We start from the raw sequence: 26,500 nt of genomic DNA on the forward strand, positions 1-26,500 counted from the left end.
ACCCCCAGGCAACACTTTTCACATGCCTTGGTGATGGCCAGTTAAGTGCAGGCTCTGAGCAGGCTGAGTTTGTCTCTGACGCATCGTTTAAGCACGAGCACCTCATCCTGCACTGTCACCTCCTTGGCACCCAACAGATGTTTGTTGAATAAATAATGGAATGAATGACCAAGAATACATCAACAGTAGAAACTGGCAGTACAGGTTGTAGACATAAGCATGACAACATAAATAAAAATGATCAGATTGTGACAAATTTTATGAAGAAAACTTGAAGAAATTAAGGTTTTTTCTTTTCTCCTTTTTAAAACTCCTTCTCCCCAGCCTCCAAAGCTACAAATATACTTGCAGCTCCAGGTCTGCCTTGATGAGGAACCAGGTGGCACAGAAAGTCAGGTGGACTCTGGCGTGGTCAGGGGTCCACACATAACCAACATCTTAGAATGTTCCTATGTCAATATGGTTTCTAGGCCAAGTTATAAGGGATCTTCTTGTGGGAGGTTTAGCTCAGAACAGAAGTATTCAAACTTGAACACGCACCACCAGGACTTGTAACAGCCCAGATCACTGTCAGTAGGAGTTTCTGATTCAGCAGGACTTGGGTGGGGCCCAAGAACTTACATTTCTAACAAGTTTCCAGGAGACGCTGATACTACTGCTCTGGGCATCATACTCTGAGAACCACTGGTGTCGACTAAACTAAAAACAAAACAAACAGGCCTTGTACTCTGAGACAACTGGGTTCAAATAACACTTCGCTATTTATTTGGACATTATACAAGTTTTTTTTTACTCTGAGTTTGTGTTTTCTCAGCTGTGGCTGGAGATTAGAGTAGTCCTAACCTCATCGGGTCCTTGAAAGAACGCAGTGAGACCATTCTCTTCTGGCACTTGGCATGGCGCCTGGCACATATGCTGCTGTGTTAGTGTCGGAGTCGGAGTCTCTTTCCCTCTTTTCCTTTACCATGAAGGCCAGAGAGAAAGGGGTTCAAGTTGGGTTCTCTCCAGGAGAGTTCTCAGGTGAAATGGCTTCAAGGTAACTGTTTTACTCCCACAAACATTTAGCGCCACTCTCACCCCTTACAAAACAGCTGGGTGAGCCTGGCTCAAAGGCCAGAGCCATGTGGTTCTGAGTCCTTCCTCACCTGCTGGACACAGCCCTCGTGAAATAGTAAGTGGTGGCTTGTGACGGGCACATGCACCCACTTTTCTCACATCCACAGAGAAAGAGCAGAGTGCTGCTCAGGACAGGCCCTTGCCCCCAGAAATGACCTAAACTGTCTCCAGGGCTGGGCTGAAATGAGGATGTGCCTGTGACAGACCTGCTGGAAAGAGGATCTGCAGGGGAGACCTGTACCTGGGCAAGACTTCATGGAAGAAAAATATAAGCTGGACCTTAAGACTCAGGTAGGATTAAGATCACACGTGAAAAATAGGGAGAAGGCAGAGAAACTCATGGCTTCGAGGCAGAAGAAGAGAGTGAGCAAAAGCCCTTATCAGAAAGGAGCAGTTATTTACGGGGCTTGGAGGGAACCAAACTGGCTAGTATTCTGGCTTTATGGGAAGCAGAGGGATAAATAAGGCGGGGCTGGTGGCAGTGCATGGGGGTGGAGTCTAAATCACACCGAAGCATGTATTTCTAGTTAATGGATAATCACTGGAGACTTTTCTGTAGCGTAATAGGGCAAAAGTGGTGTCTTTGGTAAGACTGATGACTTCCTTGTCCAGCTATAAAGATCATCATTTCAAAAATGAGCCTTGAGTAGTTTGGGAGAAAAACAGCTGCTGTCTTCTACCAGCTATAAGATTCCTGGAAATTAGTCCAATCTGAAATCGAAGAGCCAGTGACCAGTGTCTCAAGCCTAACATGGATTGCTTTGTAATCTGCTTTGTTAGTTTTGCTTCTCTACCCTCACCACCCTCCTTGTTTTTTTCCAGAACTGACCTGACATAGACCTTGGAACTTTCCCCCAACACAGCTTTAACTGAAGAGAAGTCGCTACAGGTAAGCTTTTGACAATGTCCAGGATGGCACTGTCAACACCAGCTTATTTTGCTCAGCAGATACACGGATTGGAATGGAAATAAAAACACCTATTTGTGGTCTAAACAAAATCCTATGTCCACACAGTACTTTCAAATATTTTCTTTTACACATTAAAAATGATCCCTGGGAGGAGATGAGCAGTGCCCCTTCATACACCGCAAATCTAGGACTGGAAAAGGTGAGTGGCCTGTCTGTAGTCGCTTTACTTTCTAATAAGGTCAGAGTCAAGATTCCACCCCTGAGCAGTACTCTTGCCACTCTGCCTGGTTATTCTTTAAGTAAAGGAAGATGTTCAGTACTCACTAGCCTGCAAATAATTGTGGAGTGTGGAGCCAGGCTATAATCGGCAGCAATCACTCTGATACTGTGATTGATTGATAACCTGCATGTTCTTTATTTTCCTGAATGGTAATGTGACATAAATAGCAATTTCTTCAGAGGACTCTAGTGAATATTATTTGTATAGAGGTGGAACATTTGGAGGGAGGGCAGGTTTGCTGGGAGTCAGAGAAAGGAATTTGGAGCTAGAAGTTACTTTCAGGTAGCTTTGAAGATTGCTGAATCTGACACTCTGAGGAAGAAGAATGGGGACAAGGGTGATCACCTTTATTGTCAGATTCCCATTCAGCACCCTTCCATGAATGCCTTTATTATGGCCAAAACATACCTGAGGTGACATGACTCACCTTTACCAACGTCAGCACTGGCTTTGCTGGCTGGGTATTTACTCTTTCATCCTCTCTCAGATTTCATCCCTTATGTGAATTTCAAGCCTTGAAATAGATCAGGTTCCCACAATTTTGACTGAACTGAGCTCACTCCCACTCTCTCCAGGGTTCTTCCAGCCCCATAGCATATGCACTCTTGGACCTATACCCCTTGCCCTCCTCCACAAAGAGAGTAAGAGTCCCAGGACAAAAGGTACTGAGCAACCAGCAAACCTCCCTCCCCTTTTCTCAGCTGTTGCTGTGAATCTTAGGATCTATTGTGTGCCAGGTGATGTACACACATTGCCTCTAATCTTCACAAAACCCTCTAGGGTGGGAATCCCTCTGCTCATATATGTGGGCCAAGCTTCAGAGACTATAATAAACCAAGCCCTCTCAGCCGCAGGATTTGGTTCTGCTGGCACCCAAACCTGATCTTTCCCAAGCAGGCAAGCTTGACTTTCCAAGTGGAAGTCAGGTGTTAAACTCAAAAAGTAGGAGGATTTTCCAGATTGGGAGGACAGCCTATCTCAAAGACAAAAACTTCCCATCCTTCTTGTTCTGTAGCCTCAGACTTCTCAGTAAAACTAACCACATTGGTCATGCACACTACTATGCAGGTAAAGTTTTCAAGAAGAGACTAAGAATAGAAGAATCTGGGCTGAAAATAGGGACAGATTCAAAAAGGTAGATGTCGATGTTGGATCTTTGCTTTTTTTTTTTTTTTTTTTGAGAGAGAGAGAGAGCAGGGGAGAGGGAGAGGGAGAGGGAGAGGGAGATGGGTGGGAGGAGGGGGGGAGGGGAGAGGGAGAGGGAGGGAGAGAGAGAGAGAGAGAGAGAGAGAGAGAGAGAGAGAGAGAGAGAGAGAATCTTAAGCAGCTTCATGCCCAACACAGAGCCCAAGGCAGGGCTCAATCTCACTATCCTGAGATCATGACCTGAGCCGAAATCAAGAGCCACCTAGGCGCTCCGGATCTTTGCTCTTTAAATTGTTTTCAAATTCTTATATTTCTTTTCTTTTTTTTTTTTAAATTTTTAATTTTTATTAATTTTTGAAAGACAGAAAGAAACAGAAGGTGAGCAGAAGAGGGGCACAGAGAGGGAGACACAGAATCTGAAGCAGGCTCCAGGCTCTGAGCTATCAGCACAGAGCCTGACACAGGGCTCGAACCCACAAACCGTGAGATCGTGACCTGAGCTAAAGGCAGACGCTCAACTGACTGAGCCACCCAGGGGCCCCTCAAATTCTTATATATTTTTTTCTATTTTTAAATTTCCTTCATCCTGTGGTATCCCCTTCATTTCCTAAATACCTCTATCATTTTCTTTTGAAACTTTAATTCTGGAGAGTGACTTCCTGAGTTCAGATTTTGTCTCCACTCTCCCACCAGCTAAAAGACCTAACAAATTATTTCCAAACTACAATTGCCTCTTTATGTGGAATTATAATAATACTTCCTTGATAATGTTGTAGTGGGGATTAAATGAGATAATAAATGTCCAGCATTTAGCAAAGAGGGTGGGACATAACAGGCACTGAAGAAACATTAGCTGTTACTTGTCTCATTTGTACTTATCTTGCCTACTTTGGAGATTGAAGTCAACTGACAACAGCATGTAAAAGCATTTTGAAAGCATTAAAATGATACAAATGTAAACTGGCATTAAAAGCTCTTAAAGCTGCATCACTTTGTCCCCTGGCAAACCCATTCAGTTCATCTCCTCTGGGAAAAAGGGAGAGAAACCTGTCATCTAAGGATTGAAAGGTAACTTCAGATGAGATATTGGAGTTTGTGGGAAGGAGGGAAGTGGTAGAGGATTCTGTTTCCTACCATGAAGTACTTTTTAAGACTACGCTCAGGTGCCAGTGGGGACTACATCCTATATGAAAGTCAAAGGAAAACCAATGAAAGAAAATTATCTTTACAGCTAAATGATGTGTGTTCCAAACATATGCATATCTCTGTCCATTACTTTATTCAATAATGTCTTCCCTGTGTAATATCAGATTGGGCAAGATGTTTTACAGTGTCTAGAACATATTATCCATACAGCATAGGGACAGAGGTATTCAGGGGATTGAATGGCATTTCCTCTCCTTTACACATGAAGGGCCCTGCCTGGAGGGGTGTGGCAGGCAGCAGGGGAGCAGGGTCTTTCCAGGCAAGGGGCTTGACCTAGTGCCAACACTTGATGGAAGGTCTTGATTCTTGAGTGATTTTTAGGCACCCAGGCACCTATGATCCACTAAGCAGGTTAACAAAAAGTACACAGGTTTAATCCTATCAGAGTTTATGTCTGAGCAAGCTATCTCCCCAAGTATATTTGCCGTCAGTACTTGTTACATTTCCTTAGATAACAGTGCAAATATAAAAGGAATCAAGGGGAAGAGGGAGTGGCCATGAGTGTGAACAAAAAGGGGTTGAGAGAATTAGGAGAGGAGAAAAGAGGACAAAGAGAAGGGGGCTGGGGTGGGGGTAGGGGTAGGAATTAGGTCTATGTATTACATGTTTAACAAAGGTCTGGTATCTGCTACTCAACAGTGTGAGGCTCAGGGTGGTGCTAAGCATGTGGCTACACTGGGGAGGAAACATATACTGAGCACTTGCTATGTTGTTAGCCATGGTCTTGGGTGCTTTATTATATAGTATCTCATTTAACCTTTGTAAAAACACCCATGAGATAAGCCTTATTTTATCTCAACTTCATAAATGAGAAAAATCCTCAGGGAGATGAAGTAACTGGTTCAGGATCACACAGCTAGTGTTTGCCAGCCTTATACATGGCTGGCCTTATACATTAATGCGTGCCTTATACATGGTATGCATTAAACATTTGCTGACTAAAAACAAATTCATACAAGACAGGCTAAACTGCTTGGAACAAATTTTAAGTGCTCTAAAAGTATAGAAAACAAATAAAGTTAACCATTTGTAGGGTGGCAGACAAAAAAACAAAGAAGGGTGTGTATTGCTGGGAGAGGGGGTATTGCCATATCAGCGGGAGAAGGCTGCCCAAAGTAGTGAGTGAGGTCAAGAATGAGTGAGCCCTGAAATCCAAACAAAGAGCTTTAACCCACTCTATAAGCTATGGGGACCTAATAGAGGTTCTTGGAGGAATAAAATGAAGGTGAAAAAGATGAACCCAGGTAGGTTAACCTATCGTCTGAGTAGAGGCTGGTTGGAACTAGACAGAAAAGAGGCAAGACGGTTAAGGTGCTTAAAATAGGCTAGTGTGAGGTTTATCACCTGGAATAGAAAAGAAGGGGCAAAGCCTGGGATTAAGAAATAGAACAAGGTTTGGGAAATGAAGAAAGTGTCAAAACTGCTTTCTTCTGACCCCACCTTACCCTAAGATTCACAGATTGAAAGATACAGAAAAAAAGATGAGGGAAGTATGAGACATGACCTGAATCTTCCCAATTCTTTAAACACAAATTTAATTCTCCCCCAAGGACAAAATGAAACACACTACTGGGCTGAAAGAAACCCAGGCAGATGATACATTAATTATCAGCATCTCATTCCACTGCATTGTTGTTGGGGCAACATGTTTAATAAGTAGCATTTAGTTAGACAATCTATTTCTACTTCTGCATACTAGGATTCAATTAGACAAAACGAATTTACTCCATGGTATGAAACAGGGGAAAGAGCAATGTACTAAAAATGAGGATGCCAGGGTTCTGGTCCTAAGTCTACTATGTCAACCTGGCACTTGTGACTTTCCTGAACACAGATTTCCTTACCTGCAAAACTGGTCCAGAGAGGAAGACAGACAGAGACTGGGAGTGAGTTCTACTTGAGTTTGGCAGAGTCCTGGGATTCTGGGGAGGTACGTCAGGGATCCCATGGAGGTAAGGAAGGAGCCAAGTGGACAGCTCCCAACCACCACCCACACCCTCCTCAGCCTGAGAAACTCCGCTTTCCTATCCACTACATTGTGAATCGAGATGTCATTCAGTCTTCAGTGTGATCCCACACTTTACCCCCATCACCAAGGGAAAATTGCTGGTCTATATGCCAAGAATCTTGTGTCTTAGAATCAGCCGGCTCATTTCCCAAAGAACGATACTACAAGTTGATAGTTGTGTGAATCTGTAAGTTAACGCCACTCTATAATCTTTAAAAAACTCACAAAAGCCCAAATGAGACACACTGTTTTAGAATTTGGGTGGAAAACTAAACTTTCATTCCAGGCATAAACTTTGAGGCTCAATGGAGGTAACCAGAACTATCAGCCAATAATGCAAAAGGCTGCAGAACCTACCTTAGATTATCTTAATGTTTTGTTTTAAGGGGCAAGTATCACTTGTGTGCTAAACATTTCTTTTTAAAGAAAAAAAAACTTGGAAAAAGTACAAAAACAAACATAAACAATGACAACTGATCTCTCCACAGCTCAGAGCACAGGGACTGGGGTTAACTTCCCAGGACTCCGGGACCTGAGAGGTTCCATCAGGGCCCCAGGCCACACTGACTAGACTTGCCAGTACCCAAATCTGACATGATTTCACTAATGGCTCACACTTAACAACTGCAGAAACCTGGATGCTAACTAGAAGCTTGGGTTAACTCTTCTTTAGAAACAGAAGAGAACAGTGTGCTGGATCAAAATGAACATACTCTAGGATTTTCCAAAGCTCATATTGCAATCTGCAGGAGACCTTGAGAAAATCAACTTACTGGATTTTTCTATTTAGTGTTAATTTGGAGACTATTTTCTACTTATTTAAATGTTATTAAAATAATATGTGATATCAATCTGTTATTCTTTTACCCAACATAGTAATGGGTTTGTGTGTGTGTGTGTGCTCTTGTTTCTGTTTTATAAATCTTCTATATGTGTCCATGTCACAACATAAACTGTATTTCTTACTGAGAGCTGTAAAAAAAATTTGAAAAGCACTTCTTTGGTAGATACCGGAACTGAGAAAAGTAGCTTGATTTCTGTTTGATCTTAGGGAATTTTAGGCAGTTTCGTGTAAAAATGAAGAGGCGGGGGCAGTATTTCCTGAGTGATGACCATTTTGTAGACCCTGTGCTTGATGTTAAGCCATCCAACAAGAGCTGGCCTTATGGGGACTGGAGTGTGGGGGTTGTGAGGGGCTTATCAGGAATTTCACCTGTTTTCTGGATGAAGGGAATTGAATTCCTCCAAAGTCACAGCTAGTAAGAGGCAGATTCTGAATTCCAACCTGATAGTCCACTGACTATTAACTGCAGTTTCTTAGCTATAGGGGAAGGAGGAGGAGGGGAAACTTAAATTGCTTCATTCAAGTTAGCTCTAAAATATCCTACTTGGATCTAAATCATGAGTATCATCACCTCACCACCGTGGCTAACATTCATTAAACCCTCACTTTGTTTCAGCCACTATATTAAGTGCCTTAAAATCTTCATTTCACTTAATCCTCACAAAAACCTTATGAGATATGTACTATAATCATCCCTGTTTACTGCAGGCTTTCAGTAACTTGACCAGAGTCACACAAACATTGTGGATGCAAAATCCAAATGCACATTAAATAGTTGGATGAAGCTTTTTCTTTTATATATACCTTCTACACATATTCGGGGAAAATATCTGCTAAAATAGCTATTTCCCCTCAAACTGTTGGAGTCTGAAGAGTTGAAATCTCAATTTCTCACCTATGAAATAAAGTTGAGATTTGGGGCGCCTGGGTGTCTCAGTCAGTTGAGTGTCTGACTCTTGATTTTGGCTCAGGTCATGATCTCACGGTTCATGAGATCAAGCCCTGCATCAGGCTCTGCACTGAGCATGGAGCCTGGTTAAGATTGTCTGTCTGTCTGTCTGTCTGTCTCTCTCTCTCTCTCTCACTCTCTCTCTCTCTCCCCCTGCCCCTCTCCCCACCCCCCCCTTGCATTCTCTCTGTCTCTCTAAAATAAAAAGGAAAAAAAAAAGAAAAGTGAGATTAGATGTTACTTAGGACTTTTTGTGAATTCAGCTTTCTCTAGTTCTAAAATGGGTCATGCAGGTAGGCTTCCATTTAAAGAATGCCAGGCAGGGGCACCTGGGTGGCTCAGTCAGTTAAGTGTCTGACTTCGGCTCAGGTCATGATCTCACGGTTCGTGAGTTTGAGCCCCGCATCGGGCTCTGTGCTGACAGCCCAGAGCCTGGAGCCTGTTTCAGATTCTGTGTCTCTCTCTCTGACCCTCCCCCGTTCATGCTCTGTCTCTCTCTGTCTCAAAAGTAAATAAATGTTAACAAAAAAAAAAATTTTTTTAAATAAAAAAAATAAAGAATGCCAGGCAAACACAGCAGTCTGTATAATTTTACCACCTCGGCATCCTGGCTACTAACACTGCATGGCTAGTTCCTGAACACTTGGAGCTCCACTTTCTAAAGCCCCTGTCCATTTAGCAATCTGCTTACTATAAAGAATATACCCTTTGGTTATAATCGCTGTATTTGAAAATTTTTCAGTGTTCAATATTCTTCATAAAAATAGAACTTTTAGAACATTATGCTGATGATTTAAGGATTGGGGTTTATACCCTAATAAAATTGTTGTCTGTAAGGCTTCTTTTCTTATTCTATTGACCTGGATGACTGCTGGCTACAAAGTCCTAATCTGGGGATAGGGTGCTAAAGGGGGGAGATGGGAGTAGACCTCTATTTTCTTGAAAAGGCAGCTCTAGCAGCATCAGAAATCCCTAGCTGCCATGGAACGTGAGCTGAACACATAACGCACAGGATAGACGACTGTGAGAAGCTGGGATTTTTATGATTTTGCTGTCACAGTCCCAGCTGGTAACTACTCTGGTGGAATTTGGGGAACTTCAATTTAGGTGAGGTTTAGTCCATTTCCTTGTGTATCATGTGTCGGACACCTAGCCTTCTTAGCTTCAGACAACTGATAGAATATAGATCCTGCAGAAAACGGTGTGAGCCAGAGGGTCTTAGGGATACTGATTTTCCAGTTTTCTCACCCTTTTGCAATTCTCCCTCCTTTTTATTCTCAGCATTAAGCTTAAGCTATTGTAGAATCTTGTCTGAATGAGATTTAGTTACATCCAAGTGATTTTCATGTCCTATCAAGCTGGTAAAAATGAAACTCTGCCCATAACTTCAAATTACATCTCCTTCAGAAAAATACAAGACTCAAACTGGTCTGTGAGCAAACTGAGCTGACTTCCCACTGAGATAAGAGGGCAGTTATTCCTAAAAAGGGGACAAGGGATGGTAAAATGAAATGAAACGGGGAAGAATTTCCAAGGGCATTCATACATTCTTGTTTGCAAGGTCACACCTACATCCTACTTGAAAAGGGTTGAAAGTCCTGCACAGTCATTCAGCTATCCTTTCACCTGATTTTACTCATGCAGATAGACACTCCTGACATATTTCCAAGAGATACACTGAGACACAAAAACCATGCTTTCCAAAGCAGACAGGGTAGGAAAGTTAAGAGAAGGGAGGAAAGGGTGGGTGGTTGGACGCCTGGTGGGGAGATACTGAGCAAGGGGGAAGAGTTAGGAAAGTGAGCGGATACAAAGAAAGTAGAATAGTGACACTGACCATGGTTAGCAGACAGCCACATGGCTTAGTCCTATAAAATAAGCAAAGTAACTAGGCATCAAAAGAGTGGTGCTTCCACCTTTATCGATTCAGTTTTAAAGACTAAGAAGTACCTAAAGACTGCTGGAGGGAAGCCCAGGGGCTCTGGGTTTCTTTCTTAGTTGCACCTGTTTCAGAAGGACGTAGGCCAATAAATGAGGAAAACAACAGGTTCCCACAGGCAGAAACTCGAGCTAGTCCCCGCACCGCCTGGTGCCTGTGCCAAGAGCTACCAGAGCGCTGCCCAGGCCTCCACTACCCTGCCCTGTCTTGCCCGAGGCCAGTTCTGCAAGGCCAGGCAACAATGGCTTCCTGTCTCTCTGCGTCCAGGGTGAGACCCACTTTCCCAAAGCTCACCTGCTGGGAGCCAGGTGAAGAGGAGCAGCCAAGGTGCAGGCAGCTCGAAGCCCATGCCAGCCGCTCCCTGGCCCCTTTCTGCTCAGGGGCTCCAGGGGCACGTCAGCTCTCCTCCACAGTTTTCACCTCAGGACGCACCACTTCTCCAAGGAATCCCTCCGCCTTCCCCTCGCTCGGCGCGTCCCCGAGCAGGTGAGGTCCGGCTCATCCCCACCTGGGGCGCGCCCCTCAGCCCCGCCTCCCGTCCGGCGCACCGCCCTTTCCTGCTCCGCCCCCGGTCCCGGAGGAACGCGGCCACCTCTCTCTCCTACCTGCCACCGCCTCGCCTCTTCCACCGCAAGACTCCAGGTAGTTCTCCTCCCTGGAACCCCATCTCTTGCCACACCTTTCCCGCTTATAAAGAACGTTACCATTTTACCCCCCAGAAGTTCTTGGGAAATCTCACCCCTAGCAACTTTCTTACCCCTCTTTGGAGAATTTATGTGGACATAACTGCCTAGGTGCATTTCCTGCGTTGTATTTCCATTCCCTCATGCGTGTTTGGAAAACTTTTTTTCCCCACTGAAAACACACTAATATGACATTTGCACATAATGTTTGCTCAGGTTTTCTAGAAACTAAAGTGTATGGTATAAACTAGACAAATAGGTCTAACTTTCCACAAATATAAAACTCATAGATGCTTATTACAGAAAAGTTAGAAAAATATAAATTATTAGAAATAAGAAAAAAATCCTGCTCCCACCACCCATAGTTAGGCATTGTTAATGTTGGTGTATTCCTTTTTATTAGTTTCCATCCTTCATGAAGTGCAGCTCCACAGCCCCTCACTGACTCAGCCCCCCCCAAAGTCAAAGATTCTAGGTCACTTTGCACCAGGCCAACTAAGATATAATCCAGTCCTTCCTTCCTTGGCAGGAACCCACTAGGGAACCATAAAACACAGGAAGAAGACACACTTGCCTTCGGGAACCAACCAACGACATTAACCTGGAAAGTCACCTATACACTGGTCAATAGAAACAAGCTATTTTATACACCTCTCCCTTATTAGGGATTGTTCATTGTGCTCTCCCTCCTAGCCACCATCTTTTTCCTCAAGAAAAGAATTATAAAGGTGCATTAAACATGGTTTCTGCCCCTCAGGAAGCTCCCATTCTCATCAGTGACCTTAGAAGTCAATATTATTTCTCTTAAGATTATCTCTTCCTCTGCTGTGAAGGGTTCTCTTCACTAGAGCTACTCGTGTCCCTCATCTCACTTCCGCCCAGAGGAACATCCTTGTCCTGAGACTAATTGGTGGTCAACCCAGTCCCTTCTCCCAATTTCCCCTCCTTCCCCTTTAGTCTGCCCTCTAGTTCCCCAATTGGCCTCTCCCCTTTAAATGTTTTTTCCTGTAGCCACTTCTCTTCAAGAAAGTAGGAAGTAAATTCAGGCAGTAAGTACATGGCCAAAGGCAGATGGTACAGAATGTTCAGGGGCCTTTAGACCTTCCACAGTGGGATCTTAGCACAGCAGCAGAAGCAGGATATAATGTGAGGGATGCTCCCCCTACCCCCTCCAGAGACTGTGCACATGCTGTCAGGAACATTGTATGTATCTGAGTGTTTGTGACCCTGAGGGATTTGTGTGGCTCCTGGATTTGTAAATTGCTCTAGGCAAATGTTCAATCCCAGTCTAAAAAAGTATGAGCCCTCACTTTCCCAAACCTACCTCCTACGCCCTTCAGTCCTTGTTTTGATATAAAGGTCAGTTTAATACTACATGCATCTTATTTCTTTACCACCTGTAAAGGTAGTATTCCACCTGTATGAAGCAATGATCTAAGAGCCTTCTGTGCATTATCTCATTACATTTCTACAATAACTATATAAAATAGGGACTGTTATTCTGTTATTATCAATCCCATTTTACAGATGTAGAAGCTGAGGTACAAAGAAGTAACTTGACCAAGGTAACAAAGCTAGTAAGTGGTGGAGTTATGAATCTAAATGAGGCAGTCTGATTCCAGACCTTCTGCTGTTAGCTATTACACCATACACTCTCACCTAGCTATGTCTCAATCTGTGTTTACAGTTAGGTTATCAGCTAAGGCAGTTTGTTTCCACATATATCATTTAGCTCTACAGAAAGTTAAACTCCATTCCACTACCGTGAGCTCTCCTGGACCAGTTATTCTGCCAACATGTACCATTGGTTCAATAAAGATTTGATAAGAATATACATTTGGCTCAGAACAACAAACAGTTCTTTCATTGCTAAATATAGAAGTAAAAATCACTTGACCTGCTGATAGTGACGGAGACAAAAGTGTCCTCATATACAAAGTAACAATAGGTAGTATTTATTAAATACTTATATTGTGCTGGGCACTATTCTCAGCACTTCAATAATTCTCTCAACAACATTCTGAAGCAGGTATTATTATTGTCCCCATTTTACAGCTAAGGAACTTGAGGCACAAAGATTCAGTTACTTACCCGGGGTCACCCAGCTTGTAAGCAGAAAAGCTGAGAGGTAAACTCAGGCAATCTGCCTTTGGAGAACACACCCTTAATTATTACCCTAGCCATATTGTGTTTCTTTGTGTTCACTCGTCTAGGGTCTAACCACAAAGTACCGAGCTTATGATTTCATCATTTATAATCATACTTTCTAGTTAAAACTGTCCATAAATATTTCTGAATACTGTGTCTATATATACATATGCATCTCTGCTTGAGAATAGTTTGATATTTGTACATGTGTGTATTTATCAAGAATGGAAGAAAGAAAATAAAGAAATATGTAATTAAAAATCCTGCTCCAGTTAAACCTAAAGGGAGGCAAGAAATGAAAGTAGCTAACTGATGTTGCAACATTTGGAAATATCTTATTCATTTTGTATGTCTGGCATACAAAGAGCATAGCACCTGGCATATTGGTAGTACTCAATAGATATAGTTGAGTTCTTTATAGTTGCTGGAGTAAGTGACATGTAAGCTGGGTTTGAAAATGAACAAGACTTTGTCAGAGCAATCCAAGCAGAGAGACTGTGTGCAAAAATCATAGCACCAGGAAACAGCATAGTTGAACTATAAGCACTTCAGTTTTGCCAGGGCAAGGTGGGGAGTGGTAGGAAAATTTGTTAGAGAGCCAAGGTAAATAAAGGGCCTTGCATGACCAGCTGGAGAACTAAGACTTTATACAGTAGACATTAGGGAGGCAGCGTTTTAAGCTGGACAAGACATGATCAGACTTGCGTGTTAGGAAGATAAACTTGTCAGCAATGAGAAGAATGGTAAGCAAGGATTGAGATGAAAGGCAGGGAGATCAGTTAGGAAACTGTTACTGTGGTCAAGATGGAAATACTGAAGGCTCAACCCAGTCATTGGTGTTGAGAATGGGGAAGAAAAAATACTTTGGCAGACATTTAGAATGTAGAATTGACAAGACTGATGGTAAATTAGATGTGGGAATTGAGAGAATATATATTTCTGATTATTAAGTCTGTGTAGATGGTGTTGCCATTCTACACAGATATACAGAAAAAAATTTGAATCATTTTAGACACATTTGCACCTGACAGAATAGTGGAGTATCCAAATGAAACCCCCATGGATGGTTCGACACCTTTATTAAGTACAGTTGTTTGAGTGGGGTTGGTAGGAACTACATGCTTAATAAGAGAGGTCTGGGTCAGATGGGACTGGGAGACCTACTTTTTGGTCAGTGGAATATAATCCAAGATACAATTCATCTGGGAGTAGGGCTAAAAGCAGGAGGTGAAAAAATCTGGGGAAAGGAGTTTCAGAACAAATATATTCATTATTACCACTCCTATTCAACATTATACTGAATCTTCTAATTAGCATAATAAGAAAATTTAAAAGGCTGAAAATGAATAAAGATATTGTTATCACAGTGTTTTGATTACATAGACTACTGAAGAGAATCTATATACATAAGGGCTAACAAGAAGTTGCTGAAAACAAGGTCAATATGTTAATGTCACTGGCATCTGTATATACCAGGAACATCCATTTGGAAGATATAACTTTAAAATATACATTTGTGGGGAACCTGGTTGGCTTAGTCGGTTAAGTGTCCAACTCTTGATCTCGACTCAGGTCATGATCTCACAGTTTGTGGGATTGAACCCTGTGTCATAAGGCTCTCCATTAACAGTGTGGAGCCTGCTTGGGATTCTCTCTCTCTCTCTCTCTCTCTCTCTCTGTCCCTCCCCGCCCCCCTGCTTCAAAATAAATAAATAAACTTTAAAAAATAAAAATAAAATATAGATTTGTAATAGCAGTATATCTATAAAGTAGGAATAAATCTAACAATATATGTGAAATAGCTTGATGGAGAAAATTGTAAGAAGTTAGTAAAAACACTTTTCAAAGATGTAAATAAATGCAAAGATGTACCATATTCATAGATAAAAACAATATCACTAAAGACAGTATTTTTTCTGAGTTAATTCTAAATATTTCTAACAAAAACCTGAAAAATCTCCCCAGAACTTCCTAAGATATTCTTAAAATCAAATGGAATACAGTGGTAAATAGCTAAGATAATTTTGAAGAAAAATAAGAAGGAAGAGGGGAATTTGCCTCTTTAAATGAAAAAGGTAGAGCACTTAAAACCATGTGGCAGTGGCATAGATAAGCAAACAGACAAGTGGAACGAAGACAAAAGAGATTCTGGAAACATACCCACATAGATGGGAACTTGATATATTACAGAGATTGCATTATAATTCAGTGGGGGGATAGGGATAACCATAAACTATTCAATAAGTGATGCTAGGACAGTTAGTGTTTGTTATGTTAAAAGTTAAGATATTGTTTCTTCATACTACATACAAAATTCCAAACTGATTGAAATCTAAACATTAAAAGCAAAAATTTCAAGCTTTTAGGAGAAAATATGGTAGAATGCCTATATGACCTTGAAGAAAAGAATCATTTCTTAAACAGAAAACAAGAAGAATAATTCATTAAGGAAGACTGATACAGAAGACTATGTTAAATTTTAAAATTCTATAATCAAAGACAATGTATACAAAATGAAAAAACAAAGCACAAACTGGAAAAAAATGTTTGCTGTGCATTTAAAAGGCAAAAAAATATGACCAGCATATTTAAAAAATAACAACAACAACAACAACAACTCCTAAATAGTAAGTAGGGGACAACCCAATAGCAAGGGAGACAAATAGCCAATTCACGTAAGAGGAAATCTGATTCACTATTAATTATATTAAAAGATGCTCAACCTAATAATCAGAAATTGTAAATTTAAAACAAAGCTATTTCATGTGTGACAAATTGGTTAAAATGTAAAAGTCTGAGCAAACTAAGTGTTGGTAAAGATGTGAGAAGTTTAAATTGGTTCAATTACTTTGGAGAACAATTTGACAAAATCCCATGAAATTGAAGGTACATATATCCCTGCACCTTTTGATTTCCCTTCTAGGTCTCCAATCTATAAAAATTCTCACTCTTGTGCACACAGATACATGGATGTTGGCTGCAAAACAGTTTGTGCAAAACCTGGAAACAACTTCCCAACAGAGAGGAGTAAATAAATAAAATGGGGCTTATCAATGGAATGAGATAATATGACACTGTTAAAATGAATTAACTAAATCTATACCATGGATGATATATTAAAAACATAATGTTATATGAATAAAGAAGTTGCAAGATATTATTTACAGTATTTTGTCAAATGTTAAGACAAAAACAATACATATAAGATTCACATACATGTAGAACAAAATACAAAAACATTCCAGGGAATAGGATTCACCAATCTTGGAGGGTTGTTACTCCTGAGAGGGAGGGAGGAGAGGTATGGGTTAGGAGGGACGTCAGCTGAATCTATAACATTTTATTTAAAAATATATATATTTTTGCCTGGGTGGCTCAGTTGGTTGAGCATCCAACTCAGGCTCAGGTCATGATCTCACCGCTTGTGAGTTAGAGCCCTGTGTTGTCAGTTCGAGCCCTGTTTGGGGGGTGGGGGGGCTTGGCACTGACAGCTCAGAGCCTGGAGCCTGCTTCTGATTCTGTGTCTCCTCTCTCTCTGCCCATCCCCCCGTTCATTCTCTCCCTCACGTGCGTGCTCTCTATCTCTCTCTCTCACAAAAATAAACATTAAAAATTTTTTTTAATATCTGAAACCAATACGCTAAAAATGTAAAATCAGTTACATTTAGGTGGTATAAATGGTGCTGATTGTATTATTTTATATGCTTTTCTGTATCTTTGGCTTATTTTGTAATTAAAAATGCTTTAAAGACAAAAAAGAGTAGCACTGAATGAGACTATGTGTGTTTGGGCTATGACATTTCCACTGACATCCAGTGTGACTTTAGGTAAGTCACTTTGGCCAAGAATGTTTTTATCTATCAAATGGGAAACTGGATGAGATAACTTCTTTGGTTCTTCCCACCTCTGGCATTCTACAAAAGTGAGAATGACCCAGATTAGGAAGATATCAGGGTTCTTTAGCTGGACAGAGGAATACAGAACTAATGCATCTCTAAGGGTGACTTTCCTCAAAGAATGGGCTCTACCCATTCTAAACAGAGATGTAGATTCCATGTTCTGCCAAAGCCATGCATGGAACCAAGGTACTTTAATTGCACTTTTCATGGAAGGCCTAAGAATCTGGTTTTCTGACTATTTTATTGTAAGGAGAAAATCTAAGGACAATTGGGGGGGCTTGTCCAATTCTTGAGGCTGGAGAAGAGGCCCAAGTCCTCATAGCAAAGCAAAGGTAGGCAGCCTGGAGTTTTGCTACCAACAGAGGGATTTTTTTCTCTCTCTAGTGTTTTTCATCTTGTGTCAAGGCCCAATTTGTTATTCAGACTCAGAGCTTCTCTGAAATGATGAGCTCAGTCCATACACATCTCAGTGAAGCTCAATAGGGGTCAGAATATCCAGTTCTTTCCAGCCCACTCCAGAGAATCTGATTCAGTTAGTCTATGGGGAGACCCAGGAAGCAGTATTTTTTCAAAAGTTCCCAGGTGGTTCTAATGTACAGCCAGAGTTGAGAAGCTACTTGAAGAGTGAGCTGGATGAGAGAATGCCCCACATCTTTGTTAGCAAATAGGGCATTCCCCAGGGCAGTCCCTAAACAGAACACTTTCCAACACATTTCTTGTCTCAGTTTATCTTTGATAATTCTGCTTTGCCACCACCTTGAATGACAGAATAACAGAGTTTCTACTCCAAAGACCAAGGTCCTGAGGTATGTAACTTTTCCGATGTTAGGTTTCTTCACCAGGACAGCACAGCATACTCATGGTACCTTCACATGGGAGTGAGGCTAAGGACATCGTCACCAAGCAGCTGTTTGACTCTAAACAAATAACAGTCTCTCTAGGCCTCAGTTTTTTGTTTTAACACAACGGACTTAGGCAAGATCAGTGGTTTTTACACTGTATTCTGAGAAGCTCTTGCATTCTGTGGAGTACCTAAGGATTTGCCTCTGCCAGAAAGGTCAGTTTGAAAAATCACTGGATTGAATGATCCAGAAAGGCTTTTCCATAGCCAACAGTTGACAATTCTAAATTCTACAGGAATAGATTTATGCTACCACCAAAGTCTAACATAACCCATATGCTTTGAGTCCTTTTGAAGATCATATTTACCAACCTGGTCTAAAGCAGATATTACAAACTGGCTACTTGCAGACCAAATTCAGTGCACAGACATGTTTTGGTTTTGCCTGAAGTATACTATTTTTTCTTTCTTTGGCGTCTTTTTAAAAAATTTTTCTAAATTTGAAATATAAGACAATTCTGAAACCTGTACAAATCAGAGGTGTATGGTTCAATGAAATATCACAATGTAAACATATCTTTACAATTATTCTGGGCAAGTTATAGATCAGTATTGAAATGGTGATTTCCTCATAACCCCTCTAAATCATTCCCTCCCTTTTCCTCCCCAAAGGTAACCACCATCTTGACTTCTTACATTATAGATTGGTCTTGCCTCTTTTAACATTTACATAAAGAAAATAATGTAGTACACATTTTTGGAGCTTGTCTCTTTTGCTCAATATTAGCAAGATTCATCTATAGTTTTGCATGTAAGTTTGTTAACTCTTATTTATGAATAGAATTATATTGATAGAATATACCACGATTTATTTAATGTATTGTTGCTAAGGATTTTGTTTCTACTATTTGGCTATTATGAATAATGACGCTATAAACATTGTTGTAAATGTTTGGAGAACCATACACTAACCCATTTTTGCTTCTATAACTTAAGGTAAAATTATCTGGTCATCGGGTATGTGTGGTGATTTTAATATATGTACCCAAATTCTCTGACCCTCCTCTCTTCAAAAGAGACCCTCAAGTATAGGCTGAACTTAGTGACTCACTTCTAATGAAAAGAACAGCAAAAGTGATAGTGTGTTACCACCAAGACCAGATCATAAAAGGCATTATAGCTTCTTCCTTGCCCAGTATGGGGAGGCCAGCTGCAATATCATGAGGATACTAAGGCAATCCTATCGAGAGGTCCACATGGCGAGGGACTAAGGCCTCCTGCCAATGATCATATGAGTGAACCGTCTTGGAAGGAAATATTCTAGCTGCAATCAAGTCTTCAGAAGAGTTGACATTTGACTATTAACTCATGAGAGACCCTGAGACAAAACCCATACAGCTAAGCTACTGTCAGATTCCTGACCCACAGGAAGAGAGAGAATATGTTTGTTGTTTTAAGCAACAAACTACTGTTTAAACTATTGTTTAGAACAATAGTGCTATTATGCAGCATTAGATTATCAGTATAGTAAGCATATGTTCAACCTTAGATTTTTCCAAATTTACCTATATACCACTAGTGTATGAAAGTTTTAATGTTTCACATCCTTGGCTATATTTGGGGTTGACAGTCTTCAATTATAGCTCTACTGTGGGTATGCAATGGTATTGCATTGTGGTTTAATTTGCATTTCCCTGATGACTAATGAGTTGAGCACTTTTTCATATGTTTATTGGCTTTTGGGACTTTTGGATATTCTTTTTTTTTTTTTTTTGGCTTTAGTAGAATCTTTTGCTTTTTTTTTCTATTCAATTTTCTATTCTTTTCGTGATTTATAGGAGTTTCTTATGGTATTCTGGATATGGTCCTTTTTGTGATTTACATGGGTTAAAAATACCTCCTCCCAATTTGTGACTTGGTTTTTTGCTCTCTTAATGATCTTGTTTGCTGAACAAATATATTTATTACTTATTTTAAAGAAGTTTAATTTATCAATATTTTATTTTAATGTCTTTAAGATTTTAGTGTCTTATTTAATATATACTTGCCTTTCCTAAGGTCATGAAAATATTCTCGTCTGTAATCTCCTAGTAGCATTATATTTTGCTTTTTACATTTAGATCTGCAATCCACATAGAACTGATGTATGAACTAGGGAGTTAAGTTCCATTTTTCCTCAGATATCCAATTAACCAAACCTGATTATTGAAAATTAATTTCTATGCTTGCTTCAGCAGCATGTATGCCACCCCCCGAAAAAAAAAAAAAAGAAAGAAGGAAGGAAGAAAGAAAGAAAGAAAGAAAGAGGGAAAAAGAAAAAAATAATTTCTTTCCCTTCTGCTCAACAATGTCAGCTTTTCCAAAAGTGAACTGTCCATACATGTGTATATTTGATTCTGGATTCTCTACTTTCTTTCCTTAGTCTTTCTATTTGTTTGCCTATCTTTGTGCCAATACCACATTTTTTAAATTATGGTAGCCTTATAACAGGTCTTCATATCTACTGGAACGAGTCCTTCCATTTCATTTTCTTCTTCAAGAATGACTTGGCTATTCTCAGCCAGTTGCATTTCCACGCACATTTTAGAATCAACTTGCTAATTTACACAAAAATCTGCTAGGATCTTAATTGGGATTGCCTTACCCATCTACCCAATAGATGAATTTGGGAGGAATTGCCATTTTTATATTTTTGAGCCTTCCAATTTATGAACTTAGTGTATACCTCCAATTGTTTTTATATTCTTCCATTTTTCTTAAATTTTTTTAGGTTTTAATTTTTTTGGTAGAAATACATCTCCATGAGGCTAATTTGTAGGTACTTATATAATTTGATGGTAAATTACATCAATTTAAAAATTGTATTTTCTGTTGGTTATGGCTAGTGTATAGACTTTCAATTGATTTCATATATTGACCTTGTATTCAGCAAAATTGTGTGTCTGTTTATTTTGGTTGAGTCCCAGAAATTGTATGAAATACATGAAAAGGTATAGAAATTACTTCTGGTTTCACCTCAGAGGTATAGAGAGCTATAAAGAGCTGTTCCCACCCTTACATTAAGAAAATGCTGGACAAACTGCAAAACTAATAAAGATTCTTTAACCCTTAAGAAGGTTGCTGTCACTGGACAAAAATGTAACCCAAATTTGGGAGACAAGCTCCTATATAGAAAAACAGAATCAGAGCATTTGCTTATCTGGGGGAGATGCTTCCTGATGCCATATAAGCCAGTCACAAGAATAGCTGGAAAACTAATAAATTGCTGAAGGCTGAGTGTGGACCAGTGTTATACATTGAAGCCCCTGTGGGTCTGTCTGTACCTTCTTTCAGGGTTTTTCTGTGAGAACCTCACCAGGAGCTCACAAGGAAAATTGGAGAAAACTCTAAGGACATTTTCCTTACAGGAATGGCTGCATGAGGGGGACTAGAAATCATTGCCAAAACTCTGCTCTAACCCATCTATTCTAGCTCCTCTGTGAAACAAAAGGCTCAATCTGCAGAGTTAATGGAAACAAAAACTATATTTTTAAGGTACTGATGGAAGCCCGTTGCTACTGGGGAAGGAAAACAGGAAAATAAATGTTTACCCCTGGGAGAAAGTCAAGAATAGGTTCTGGCCCAGCACTAAGTCCAGTGGAAGGCAGGAACATAAGTGAAGGTTCACAATGTCTCCCGAAAACTGAAGCAATTAAAACACAGAGAACTAGGCCTTGCCTACCCTCCTCCCCACAACCATTCTGATAAACATTAAGTAAAAATAAGAATGGAATACAGCTAGGAGAACAGCAAAAGACAGATTATTTTGGGGAACCAGTTCAAAGGGAAGACTCAAAAGAAAGCAGAAAGGCATGAAACCAAGAGTAGAGAAGACACCGAGAAAAACATTCTGGCAAATAGCTCACACAAGGTATCGCTAGAGAAATTTGAAGCCTGTGTACACTGAGGTAACCATAGTAACAACAAACTTCCAGCCCAACTTGACTCCAGACAAACTTAACACCAGTCCTCATGTCACTAAGTGCCTAGCAAAAGGAAAAGCATGCTTATCTCTAAGCATGAAAGATGTATACTCAGTGTCTATTATCTTGTAGAACACATCTTACTTTGAACCAAAAATCATGAGGCTGTCAGTCTGCTCAGGCTGTCATAACAAAATACCATGGACTTGGAGGTATAAACAGCAGAAATTTATTTCCTTACAGTTCTGGAGGCTGAGAAGTCCAAGATCAGGGTGCCAGCCTGGCTGGTTTCTGGTGAGAATTCTTTCTGGCTTTCAGATGACTGCCTTTTCACTGTGTGCTTATATGGTGGAGACAGGAGAGCAAACTTCCTGGTGTCTCATCTTATATGAGCATTAATCCTCATGAAATCTCCACCCTCATGACCTCATTTAAACCCAAATGCATGTCAAAGGCCTCATCTCCAAGTACCATCACATTGGGGGGTTAGAGCCTCAGCATGTGAATTTGTGAGAAGATACAATTCAATCTATAGCAGAGGAATACAAAATGACAAGAAAAATCAAAATCTGAAGAGACAAAACAATCATCAGAACAGAACCAGGCACAAATATGACCCATGTTGGAACTATCTTACAGGGAATTTGAAAAATTAAAATTAATATGTTAAAGGGTCTAATTGACAAGGAAGATAATATACAGGATCAGAAAGATAATTTCAGCAGAGAAATATAAACTATAAACAAAAGAATCAAATAGAAATGCAAGAAATTAAAAAATGTAGTAAAGAGATGAAAAATGCCTTAAACAGGCCCATCAGTAGACCTGACACAGCAAAAGAAAAAAACATGGAACTTGAAAATAGGTCAATAAAAATTATGTAAACTGACAAACGAGGAAAAAAACTAAAATGGGGGAAAATAAACAGAACAGAGCAACCAAGAGCTGAAGGAAAATATCAAATGCTATAATATACATGTAACTGGAATCTCAGAAGGGACAGAGAAAAAGAATACAAGATAGAAGAAATATTCAAAAAAATAATGGCCAAGAATTTCCTAAAATTAGTGCCATACCTCAAACCACAAATCTGAGAAGCTTAGAAACACCATGAAGGATAAATACCAAAACCAAAACCAAACAAAATAAACTCCACTCCTAAGCATATCATATTTGTATTAGTTTCCTAGGGCTACCATAACAAAATATTATAGACTGGGTGGCTTAAATAAAAAATTTATTTCTCACAGTTATGAATGCTGCCTGTTCAAGATCAAGGTGCTGGCAGTGTTGGTTTCTTCGGAGGCATCTCCTCTTGGCTTTAACATGGCCACCTGTTTGCTGTATTTATATCTGTCCATGGATGTCATCCATGATGTCTTTTTTTTGTGTCCAAACTTTCTCTTCTTATAAAGACACCAATCAGATTGGATTAGGGGTCACCATATCAGCCTCATTTTAACTTCATCATTGCGTTAAAGGCCATATCTCCAAATACAGTCACATTCTGATGTACTTGGGATTATGACTTCAGTGTATGAATTTTGGAGGGACACAACTCAGTCTATATCAAAATCAAACTTCTGGAAACTAAAACCAAAGAAAAAGTACACAGAGGAGGGACGCCTGAGTGGCTCAGTTGGTTGAGTGCAGACTCTTACATTTTTTTTTTACATTTATTTATTTTTGAGAGAGAGAGTGAGACAACGTGAGAGTGGGGGAGGGACAGAGAGAAAGGGAGACACAGAACCTGAAACAGGATCCAGGCTCTGAGCTGTCAGCACAGAGCCCGACATGGGGCTCAAACCCATAAACCATGATATCATAACCTGAGCCAGAGTCAGACGCTCAACCGACTGAGCCACCCAGGAGCTCTGGCAGACTCTTTGATTTTCAACTCAGGTCATGCTCTCATGGTTCATGAGATAGAGCCTCACATCAGGCTCTACACTGACAGGGCATGGAGCCTGCTTCTGATTCTCTCTCTCCCTTTCTCTCTGCCCCTCCCCAGCTTGTGCTCACTCTCTCTCAAATTTAAAAAACTTTTTTAAAGAAGAAAATACACAGAAGAGAAATAAAATTACCTCCAGGAGAAAAAGGATAACAATTACATGGACTTTTTGTCCCAGAAACAATGCCAGTAAGAAGACAGTGGAGTGACATATTTAAAGTGCTGAAAGAAAAACTGTAATATAGTTTGAAATTAGGAAGTGTGATGTTTCCATTTTTGTTTTTCTTTCTCAAGATTGGCTATTCAGAGTGTTTGTGGTTCCATAAAAATTTTAGGATTTCAGTGAGAATAGGCATCTTTATCTATTCCTGATCTTAGAGAAAAAGCTTCCATCTTTGTGTTGTTGAGCATAACATTAGCTATGGACCGATATTATGTTGAGGCACATTTCTTCTATACCAATTTGTCAAGAGTTTTCTTTTTTGAAATCAAGATTATGTGATATTTACCCTTCATTCTGTTAATGCAGTATATCATGTTTATTGATTTGCTGTGATGAGTCATCTTCAAAACCCACTGATCGTGGTGTATGATCTTTTTAATGTGCTGCTGAAGTCACTTTGCTAGTATTTTACTAAGAATTTTTGCATCTATATTCATCGGGAGTATCAGCATGTTATTTTTTTTTATGACAGTGCCCTTATCTGGCTTTATAATGAGAGTAAAGGGGGCCTTGTAAAATGACTTTGGAATTGTTCCCTCCTCTCCAATTTTTTGGAAGAGATTGAGGAGGATTGGCATTATTCCTCTTTAAGTGTTTGGTAGAACTCACCTGTGAAGCCATCAGGTCCTGGGCATTTTTTGGATGCAGTTTTTGATTACTGCTTCAATATTCTTAATCATTATTGGTCTGTTCAGATTTTCTATTCTTCCTGATTCAACCTTGGTAGGTTATATGTTTCCAGAATTGTATCAATTTCTTCTAAGTTACCCAGTTTGTTGGTGTATAATTTTTTTTGCCAATTCTATCTATTCATTTTAATTGAAGTATATTTGATATATAATGTTACATTAGTTTCAACTATGTACAACATAGTGATTTAACTAGCCTATATATTATGCCATGCTCACCAGAAGTATAGCTACCATCTGTCCTTACATATTATTATTACAATATCTATTGACTATATTCTTATGCTGTGATTTTTATTCCTGTGACTTATTCATTACATAACTGGAAGCCTGTATCTCCCACTTTCTTCCAGCCATTTTTCCCAGCCCTCCACTACCCTTCCCTCTGGCAACCATCAGTTTGTTCTCTGTGTTTATGGGTAAGCTTTCTGCTTTTTGTTTATTTATTCATTTGTTTTGTTTTTTAGGTTCCACATATAAGTGAAATAATATGGTATTTATCTTTCTCTGTCTGACTTATTTCACTTAGCAAAATATCCTCTAGGTCCATTCATGTTGTCGCAGATGGGAAGATCTCATCCTTTTTATGGCTGAGTAATATTCTATTGTGTGTGTATACAGTATCTTCTTTATCCATTCATCTATGGATGGACACTTGTGTTGGTTCCATATCTTGGCTATAATAAATAATACTGCAATAAACACAGGGATGCATATATCTTTTCAAATCAATATTTTCCTTTTCTTTATATAAATACCCAGTAGTGGAATTAATGGATTATATAGTATTTCTATTTTTAATTTCATGAGAAGTCTCTATACTGTTTTCCACAGTGGCTCTACCAATTTACCTTCCCACCAACGGTGCCACAATGATTCCTTTTTCTCCGTGTCCTCACCAACACTTACTATTTCTTGTCTTTTTATTTTAGCCGTTGGAACAGGTGTAAGGTGGTATCTCATTGTGATTTTGGTTTCCAGAAATTTGATTTTGGTATAGGCTGAATTGTGTCCCTCCAAAATTTATATGTTGAAGCCCTCACCCCAAGTACCTCAGAATATGACTGTATTTGGAGATACGGCCTTTATTTTTATTTTTATTTTTATTCTTTTAGGAAGTATTTTATTTTATTTTTTTCCAATATATGAAGTTTGTTGTCAAATTGGTTTCCATACAACACCCAGTGCTCATCCCAAAAGGTGCCCTTCTCAATACCCATCACCCACCCTCCCCTCCCTCCCACCCCCATCAACCCTCAGTTTGTTCTCAGTTTTTAAGAGTCTCTTATGCTTTGGCTCTCTTCCACTCTAACCTCTGAGATATGGCCTTTAAAGCAGTGATGATTAGTGATGTTGAGCTCCTTTTCATGTGCCTGTCTTATTGGCATATAATTGTTCATTGTATTATTTTACTATCTTTTGTACTTCTGTGGTATCAGTTGTAATGTCTCCTCTTTCATTTATAATGTTATTGATTTGAGTGTTCTCTCTGTTGGTCTTAATCTAGTTAAAGGTTTGTCAATTTTGTTTATCTTTTTGAAACCAACTGTTAGTTTTGATTATCTTTTTAATTGTCTTTCTGGTCTCCATTTCATTTATTTATGCTTTAATCTTTGTTATTTCCTTCCTTCTTTTAACTTTTGGCTTAGTTTGTTCTTTTTCTAGGTCCTTGTCATGCAAAGTTAGATTGTTTATTTGAGATTTTA

At 39.7% G+C, this 26,500-nt stretch overlaps 2 protein-coding genes across 4 annotated transcripts in view; one reads left to right on the forward strand and one right to left on the reverse strand.

Moving 5' to 3' along the window:
• ILDR1 (immunoglobulin like domain containing receptor 1) overlaps positions 1 to 26,500 on the reverse strand; it is a 290,612-nt gene that overhangs the window by 19,123 nt on the left and 244,989 nt on the right. The window contains exon 1 of one of the 3 annotated variants that reach the window (XM_027060974.2): positions 10,693 to 10,878. The exons of the other annotated variants lie outside the window; for them this stretch is intronic. Coding sequence (XP_026916775.2) covers positions 10,693 to 10,747 — 55 coding nt within the window. The 5' untranslated portion in view covers positions 10,748 to 10,878. Of the gene's footprint in view, positions 1 to 10,692; positions 10,879 to 26,500 lie in introns of those variants that run through there. 3 annotated transcript variants of the gene reach the window in all.
• The window catches only part of CD86 (CD86 molecule), a 94,690-nt gene continuing 69,214 nt past the window's right edge, over positions 1,025 to 26,500 (forward strand). Inside the window, exons 1-2 of the mRNA XM_053220931.1 lie at positions 1,025 to 1,407; positions 1,939 to 2,005. The gene's annotated coding sequence lies outside the window, so the exon portion shown is untranslated. The remainder of the gene's footprint in view (positions 1,408 to 1,938; positions 2,006 to 26,500) is intronic.

The sequence above is a fragment of the Acinonyx jubatus genome, chromosome C2 (assembly GCF_027475565.1).
Source record: "Acinonyx jubatus isolate Ajub_Pintada_27869175 chromosome C2, VMU_Ajub_asm_v1.0, whole genome shotgun sequence".
Taxonomy (NCBI): Eukaryota; Metazoa; Chordata; class Mammalia; order Carnivora; family Felidae; genus Acinonyx; species Acinonyx jubatus.